This window comes from Triticum aestivum, chromosome 1D (assembly GCF_018294505.1).
Source record: "Triticum aestivum cultivar Chinese Spring chromosome 1D, IWGSC CS RefSeq v2.1, whole genome shotgun sequence".
NCBI classification, from domain to species: domain Eukaryota; kingdom Viridiplantae; phylum Streptophyta; class Magnoliopsida; order Poales; family Poaceae; genus Triticum; species Triticum aestivum.
Window position 1 is genome coordinate 496,138,875 of NC_057796.1, and position 8,948 is coordinate 496,147,822.

Here is an 8,948-nt window from a genome sequence, read left to right on the forward strand (position 1 = left end):
CGGCCGGCCTCCCCCCTTGCTCCTTTATATACGGGGCCAGGGGGCACCCTAGGACACACAAGTTGATCATTGATCTCTCTCAGCCGTGTGCGGTGCCCCCCTCCACCATAATCCACCTCGGTCATATTGCAGCGGTGCTTAGGCAAAGCCCTGCGTCGGTAGCTTCATCAACATCGTCATCACGCCGTCGTGCTGACGAAACTCTCCCTCGAGCTCTACTGGATCGTGAGTTCGCGGGACGTCACCGAGCTGAACGTGTGCTGAACGCGGAGGTGTCGTACGTTCGGTACTGAGGATCGGTCGATCGTGAAGACGTACGACTACATCAACCGCGTTGTCATAACGCTTCCGCCTAACGGTCTACGAGGGTACGTGGACGACACTCTCCCCTCTCGTTGCTATGCATCACCATGATCTTGCGTGTGCGTAGGAATTTTTTTGAAATTACTATGTTCCCCAACACCAACCCACCCCAAGATTCCCTCTGTGTCGTCCCGACGTGGCCGCTCCCCCCCCCCTCCGTGACACAGCGGCAGCGACGCCTGTGAGGGGGGCACACCCCGGAGCCGCATGCCGGGTGACTGCGCCTGCCACCACGCTTCCACAAGCGTAGGAGGGCCCACCGCAACACCTGGCGGCATTGCTACCCCCCAGGTACCCCGTCCTGTCTAACCCTGACACGGACGACCGCCGGTCTAGCCCTTTGACTTTCGCCATAGTGGGTTTGACCGGTGGACCTTTTCACCGGGTTGTCATAGCCCAGCCCATAGCTACACCCCTGAACACCGTCCCGGCCCAACCCACCCCAAGATTCCCTCTGTGCCGTCCCATGGCCGTTTCCCCCTCCGTGACACGGCGACAGCGAGCGACGCCCGTGAGGGGGGCAGCAATCGATATAAAATCGAGGTATGTTTTTTTAAATAACGCACATTTAAGTTAATCAAATTAGTTAAAAAAATGGAAGAAAAAATTAATAGAAATCTATGCCGACATAGCTGCGGCCACGGACCGCCAGTGCCCTGGATCGATGATGTGGCATATCTCGCGGATCATTGACGTGGCAAAGGCCATGGGCCAGGCCTATGCCGACGGCAAGGCCGTCGGCATATCTATGCCACCCCACGGACCGGCGGGGGGCTCGGATCAATGACGTGGAGGTCTCGCGGATCGATGACGTCGGCATGGCTATGCCGACGGCCCCCGTTAGGCCCCGTCGGCGTAAGCCTCACGCCGTCAAACGACCTGCTCCGCACGGGTAGCCGGGCCCACATATTCGCCGACGGCCACCGTAGGCATATAGTATTCGATGCCGGCGGCTGACCTATGCCGACGGCGGCCATTGGCATAGATGGATATATGCCGCCGGCTTATCTACGCTGACGGCTTGACCTGGGCCGTTGGGATACATCCATCTATGCCGATGGGGGCAGTCGGCATAGATCGTATTCTGGTAGTGATTGAATATATTTACGGAAATTAACGTTTCTACAGGTAGCTGGCCCTTCAAATAAACAAAATCTTCCCTGCCTAGCCAAATCATAAAACAAACTCGACAAGATGAATAACCACAAAGAATTCAGTTCCCTAGCTAGCAACAGCTAGCGGAATGAACATTGCTCCTCCACAAAATCACAACTAGTACAAATTTTCAATTTGGCATCGCATCCTCCTCTCTCCAGAGAGAAAACTCAGTACCGGTAGTCATCTTTGTAATAATGCCGGGGAACCATCCAGTCATAAACGTAGTCATACTCGAAGCCCTGTTGAACAAAGAGGTCTTTGAACAGCTTCCTGAGATGCGCATAGTTGGGCTCGTCCTCGAACCCCAGCGAGCGGCAGTAGATGAGGTAGGATGCGAACTCGGCGGGATGCCCGCGGCAGAGCTCCTCGGGCGATGTGGCCATCTTCATGTCCTTGATCATGTCATGTGTCTCCCTGTGGTTCCCGGCGTCCGCGTCCTGCCACGGGAGGCTGAGGACAGATATAGCAACAACACCATGTGTTAGTTAGCAGTGTGGATTAACTACAGGGAGAGGGAATGGTAGAGATTAAGTGCAGGAGGTTAAGTTGGAGATGACTGACCTTCCTCGGAGGAAGTAGAGCAGCATGTAGCCGATGGATTCTAGGTCATCCCTCCGGCTTTGCTCTGCGGGGAATTGTAAGGTGGGTGTCAGATTTTGGTACGTAACCGAAAGGCAGATCGAAAGGTGTGAGAAGTTTCAAGGGGAAACAACTTTGGATGACTTTAATTTGGCCAGGAGCTCTTGCAGAATATATAGGAGTTCATATTCATGTGTAGATCGAATGAGATAAACCCTTACCGATTCCGAGATGGTTGTTTATGCTTGCGTATCTCGGCGTTCCTTGCAGGCCCATCATGTTATCCCTGCATTTGGTTAAATATAGACAAAACATGAAATTAATATATATGTTTTGCTCCAAACTGTTGTCTTATGGGTAATTAAGAACACATTATTGTTCATTATTATCAATGTTAAAAAAATGACATGTTTACCTGTATGGGATGTGCTGCCTGCCGTGTTTGGATGTCTCCATGTACTTCCTCGCTATTCCGAAATCTATAAGATGAACCTGCGTGCAGAGAGATGTCGGAAAAACTTAGTAGAAAACAAGTAAACATACATATATACATGCTTGCAATGATCAATGCATGAAAATACAAAGAGAAGAATGGAATAATATGCAATGGTCTATGAAGGACAAGTTGGTAATTGATCTATGATAGTACCAGATTGGCGTTCTTGCCACGGCCCATGAGGAAGTTCTGCGGCTTGATGTCCTTGTGCACGAAAGAGTTGGCGTGGAGGCACTCGACCCGGTCAATCTACCAAAACAAAAACAGAAGATGCGCGTTAACTAAAGTAAATCGCCACATGATTCAGAGACATGAACAATGAAATTTGAAAGCTTAATTGCATGGCAGAGCAAATGTATGTATGTACCATTTGGTCAGCGAGCATGAGGACGGTCTTGAGGGAGAACTTGGCGTCGCAGGACTCGAAGAGCTCCTGGAGGTTGGCCCCTAACAGGTCCATCACCAGGGCGCTGTAGTCCCCCTCGACGCCGAACCACCTCACATTTGGAATCCTGGCTGCGTATGCACAAGCACAAAAAGAAATTATACTAATGTTCTCTATATGTATGCAATTGCACACAAAATTAAGCAAACACAATTGCATCATGGGTGAAGAATTACCTTGTCCTTGGAGTTTCCTGTAGACCTTGGCCTCGTAGATCAGCTGGGGGAACCTCGCCCTGAGAGACTCCTGGGACGTACAGATCGATGCATGCAAGCAGCAGTGTGGCAAATTAAGCGAGCAGTTGTAATCAAGAAAATTGAACAACGAGTGCATCGAGGGAGGCGTGGCAAATTAATGAACAACACAAGGAAGAGGATGAAGGGAGGGGGCTGGCTCACGAGCTTGATGGCGACCTCCTCCTTGGTCTCGGCGTCCGTGCCGTGGTAGATCTCCCCGAAGGAGCCGGTGCCGATGATGGGGCCGACGCGGAAGACGGTGCCGCCGTCACCGTCCCCGGTGGAGATGGCCTCCGGGACCGACTTGAACTTGCGGGGCGGCGGCCTGCTGCGGCCGTGGTGCGATCCCGGCGGCGTTGCTGCGTTCCCGCGTCCTATCATGGCGGCGGCGGCAGAGCGATCGATCCGTGCGTTCGGGTCTACTCTACACAACTCTCCTGAACCGCGTAGGACAGGTGCTACGTGCAACGAGGGTTTTGGGGACTACGTACAAGTAGTAGTGGTTAGCACAAGACAAGGGCGGTCCGGGTCGGACCCCAATTGCTATAGCCAAGCATCTTTTCTAGTACTCCCTCTGTAAATTAAAATAAAAGTGTTTAGATAACTAAGATAATTATCTAAACATTCTTATATTAGTTTACGAAGGGAGTACTACTTTAGCTACTAAAGGATTTATAGCCGAGCGCCCCAAACCCCCTATACGCTTAAGTGGACGGCTCGTCATTGGCGGGTAAAAAAAAAGACCCACCCGAACACCTCACACCGGCCTTAAATGTCCGGACTGATCGGCGCCTTTCATATTTAGCTCAAATAGGGGGCAGATATGCAGAGGGCCGGGAGCCATGTTGGCCCATCTTGATCCCACATATATTTGTCTCCATCCTCTTAGAACCAAACCCTAACTAGTCCACTCCACTCCACTCCACATAACTGATTGACCAACATGTTGAATCCTCATACCTGCTCCGCTTGCAGTGTGGACTTGATCTTTGCCGCGGTACTTCTCCTTCCTGGTGAAATTTTCAAGTCCAATAGTGATGTGGCTTGTGGCGCCACTGTCAACGTACCAATTCCTGCTGACTCCATATGACCCTTCACAGGCGCCGGCCACCTTCTCGTCCTGTGAAGAGTCACCATCATCTTCTTCAAACCTGTACTAGCAATCTTTGGCAGGCTTAATTGTCGTAGATCTGACAATGTACAACATCCGTGAGGACTTGGAGGAGCTGTTGCGATGGCCGCTGTTGTTTGTGTAGGAGGGGCAACCGCTGGAGCGCTGGTTGTTGGTGCTGATGTTGCCGCCGCTCTTGCCCTTTTTCCACGGCGGGGAACAGTAGCAAGAACCACCACCACGTCGCAAAAGATTTGAAATCGGCGGTGTTGCTCGAGCCATGAAACATCTCCACTCTTTGATCAAAATTACTCATTTGAGCAAAGAGATCATCGAGGGGACCGCCAAACCCCCTATACGCTTAAGTGGACGGCCCGTCATTGGCGGGTAAAAAAAAAGACCCACCCGAACACCTCACACCGGCCTTAAATGTCCGGACTGATCGGCACCTCTCATATTTAGCTCAAATAGGGGGCAGATATGCAGAGGGCCGGGAGCCATGTTGGCCCATCTTGACCCCACATATATTTGTCTCCATCCTCTTAGAACCAAACCCTAACTAGTCCACTCCACTCCACTCCACATAACTGATTGACCAACATGTTGAATCCTCATACCTGCTCCGCTTGCAGTGTGGACTTGATCTTGGCCGCGGTACTTCTCCTTCCTGGTGAAATTTTCAAGTCCAATAGTGATGTGGCTTGTGGCGCCACTGTCAACGTACCAATTCGTGCTGACTCCATATGACCCTTCACAGGCGTCGGCCACCTTCTCGTCCTATGAAGAGTCACCATCATCTTCTTCAAACCTGTACTAGCAATCTTTGGCGGGCTTGGTTTGTCGTAGATCTGACAATGTACAACATCCGTGAGGACTTGGAGGAGCTATTGCGATGGCCGCTGTTGTTTGTGTAGGAGGGGCAACCGCTGGAGCGCTGGTTGTTGGTGCTGATGTTGCCGCTGCTCTTGCCCTTTTTCCACGGCGGGGAACAGTAGCAAGAACCACCACCACGTCGCAAAACATTTGAAATCGGCGGTGTTGCTCGAGCCATGAAACATCTCCACTCTTTGATCAAAATTACTCATTTGAGCAAAGAGATCATCGAGGGGACCGCCTTAGTGCGGGCATCGAGAGTCGACACCCGGGGGGGGGGGGGGGGCTGGTATTCCTTGTGAAGACCGACGATGATGTAGGAGATCACCTCGTCCTCGTCCAACGGCTTTCCCGCAGTAGCGAGTTCGACGGCGAGGGAGAGCATGTAGGCAAAGTAGACACCCACAATATGGGTTCCCTTCTACGCGTTGGAGAGGGTGATGTAGTTGTCGTTCACATGTGATTGAAACTGCGACGAGAACATGCTCGCGAGTGCAATCCAAAGCTCATGTGCCTTGTGGATGGAGGTGACCTTAACAAGAACCTCTCGGAATAAGTTGTTCAGTAGATGCACAAGTACCTGCTAGTCTTCCCTAACCTAGGCGTGACGAAGAGGGTTTGGGACAACTTCATCTTTTCCTTCCTTGTTCCTCGTGGTGATGGTTTTTTTCTTTGGCTCCAGGGTGGTTCCAGGCATAGCCGAAAAAACCCGCGTTGATGAGTTGCGGCGTGATCGGTGCACGCCAAAGGATGTAGTTCGTCCTGGTGAGCTTCTCCATAACTTGTCCATGGATGCTGGACAGAGGAGCACTAGAGGAAGAAGACATTGCGAGCGGTGATGGGGATGATATGGTGGAGCTAGATGTAATAGAAGAAGGAGGCTCTGATTACCATGTGAAGATTGCTTGAAGCGTCTTACCTCATTGAAGGTGATATGTACGTGTCTATATAGGTAGGGGCTTATCCCTGAGATAAGCATACAAGTTGTTCAGATTACATCTTGAGAATCAAGTAAGGGAGATATAGAGATAAGGCCTACGGTTACAAACAAGAGAATGCTAGGCTAATAAACTAACTCCCTGAACATGGCTCCCTAGCCTACACACACGCTCGCACGCGATATGTAAGTATGTATGTTTGACAGTAGTATGCAGAGACCTGATATCTCTAACAACCCCCTGCACGAGGAGGCAGAAGACCAGGCGATTGTGGCGCAAAACAATCCACGTAGGTTTCTTCATGAATCAGTTACACTGGTGCTAAAACTTGGCGTGAAAAACACTTTAGTGGCAAAACTTGCGGCATACATTGAAGTGGTGCTATAACTTGACTTTGACGTGCATATACGGTGTAAATCGCAGAGGCCGGGTGTAATGCTTAAATCTTTTAAGTAATAAAGCGCCCCTTTTCAGAAAAACATACGGTGCAAATCACATTTGTATACTGACACAGTGCTGACTAGGCACGCCCCATGCGTGGACCCACTATCAGCCATTGAATGGTGGAGATAGGGCTTGTGGCCTGTTATGGTGGCAGATGGATTTTGAACCCGTGATCTGCAGCATGGATGCGCATCTGCTTAACCAATGGACCGAGAACCGTTTTTCCTTCTAAACGGATATGCACTCTATATATTCGGTAGGTGTAATTGACTCTTTCTTCATCAGTACGAAAAAGAGTGACATGCCACTAGATAGACAGGACTTCGTGCTTTTTGAGCCATCTCAAAGATTAAGTAAACGCTAGCGACTACTGAGGATGTTTGTTATGTGACAGGACTGACAACCTTGAGCGTCGAGGCTGGCCGAACCCAGGATACCCACGTGTTCGTGCACTGCATTTTTGCAGGAGAGGTTTGGATGCGTTTCCTGCCTGGCAGGAGCCTCCTTTCCCATCCCTAAGAGCATCTCCAGCCGTTCGCCCCTCCCCCCCCCCCCCCCCCCCCCCCGGGGGGGCGAACCGGCGCTAGTTCGGCCACTGGGGCGACCTAGCTTTCAGTCACGCCCCCAGGCGCCGGCCCGAGGACATGGAAAATTCGAACTTGGTCGTTCCCGCTCACAAAAGACGGCACAAGTCCGGCGATTATAAGTCACAGTTCGGCGATCGGATATAGTCAGGCGTACAAAAAATAGAGCGGCACAAGTTCGCGTGCGCAACACATCACTCGGCAGGGTCGGCCTCAGGCGTCGGCGGAGTCGGCGTGCGCGGGCTTGGCGGTGTCGGAGCTGCTTCTGTGCTGGGCAGTGTCGGCGCGGCTTCGGTGCTGCTGGGCGTCGTGGAGGCGTCATCACGCGGGCTTGGCGGCGGCGTCGGCGTGGGCGCGGGAGTTGGCGTCGCCGTCATCGGCAGCTGGTTCAGGATGAGGCCGCGCTCCGCCATGTACGACGCCTTGAGCTTCTCGTCGGTGCTCTGGAGCATGTCCACCCCGCCCATCAGAAAAGCCAGGTCGGTGTGCCTCTTCTTCGTGGTGACGTTGGTCCGGAGTAGGTCGAGCTTGATGGCGCTGTTCGTCATCAACGAAGACCACCGCGCCGCGGTTTTCTCTTCATGCAGGGCGGCCCGGGCCTGTGCGTCGGCGAGGCAATGCTCGATGGACTCCTGTACTCGAGCGGTGGCCGCGTCGGCGTGTTTCCCCTTCTTGGCACCTTTGTTGCCGTCCGGCCGCCCCTCTGACTCGCCCGGAGTCGGCGCGTCCGGCTTGTATGTCTCCTTGGCCTTGTCGAGGGTGCGCCGGACTTTCGCCCACTTCTCGCACTTGTCAATGTGCTTGTAAACGTGGAGGTACTTGAATTCGGCGCCGCTGTTGCTCTGCCGATACAGGGCGAACATGCGCAGCAACTGCGCGAAGGAACAAACAGTTGCCGGGCGCACACGGCGAAGACAGGTGGGAGACCGGCGTGGCATACCTGATCCTGAACGCTGGCGCCGCTCTCCGGGCGAGCCGCGACCTCCTCGACGACCCCATGCCATTTGTTGCACTCCCCCTGGATACGCCCCCAATGGTTCGCCATCGCCTTCGACCCGCGCTGCATGTAGACGCCTTTGAAGTAGGGGTCGACAAGCTTGCGCTCGTCGAACTCGGCCTTGATGTGTTCCCAGTACGTCTCGATGCTCTGGTTTGTGTCGGTCGTCGGGTCGAGGCAGACGACTTTCCATGCTTCGGCGAGGCATTCCTCCTCCTTGGACGCCCACTTGATGCGCGGCTCGCCTGACCTGGCCGCCCGCTTCTTCTTCTTGCGCCTCCTCGCCGGAACAGTTGCCGGCTCCTCCTCCTCCTCCTCCTCCTCCTCCTCGTCCTCCTCCTCCTCCTGCTCCTCCTGTTCCTCCTCGCCGTAGACGTAGCCGAGCTCACCGTCCATGCCGCCGCTGAGATCCACCGTCTCGTCCGGGGTGACGAACCCGGGGGACGCGGCGCCCGCGGCCGAACCTGCCGCGATGATGTCGTCCATGTCGGCCTCGATCTCATCGGTGTCGTCGAGGTGAGAGAAGGGCAGGGCGCCACGGCGGAGTGGGGGCGTCGGGGAGGAAGCGTAGGCGGGCGGCGAGTAGTTGTATGGAGGGTACTGCACGCCGGCGAAGGCGGGCGAGGGCGTGCGCTGGGCTGGGTGTCCATGGGGGAAGGTGACGTTTGGGTTGAATCCACCGTGCGCGTCCCCGTCGGCGTAGCCCGGCGAGGGCGATCCCCAT

General features: G+C 53.7%; 1 protein-coding gene across 1 annotated transcript; it reads right to left on the reverse strand.

The window, feature by feature from the left end:
* Positions 1 to 1,454: 1,454 nt before the first annotated feature.
* LOC123179722 (casein kinase 1-like protein 5) lies at positions 1,455 to 3,794 on the reverse strand. Its single transcript, XM_044591596.1, has 8 exons — positions 3,440 to 3,794; positions 3,218 to 3,287; positions 2,964 to 3,112; positions 2,750 to 2,845; positions 2,516 to 2,592; positions 2,322 to 2,386; positions 2,083 to 2,146; positions 1,455 to 1,971 (listed from the first exon to the last, which is right to left on the reverse strand). Exons 1-8 carry the CDS (start codon positions 3,656 to 3,658, stop codon positions 1,689 to 1,691), a joined length of 1,023 nt encoding a protein of 340 aa, XP_044447531.1. The 5' UTR covers positions 3,659 to 3,794; the 3' UTR covers positions 1,455 to 1,688.
* Between the last annotated feature and the right edge of the window lie 5,154 nt (positions 3,795 to 8,948).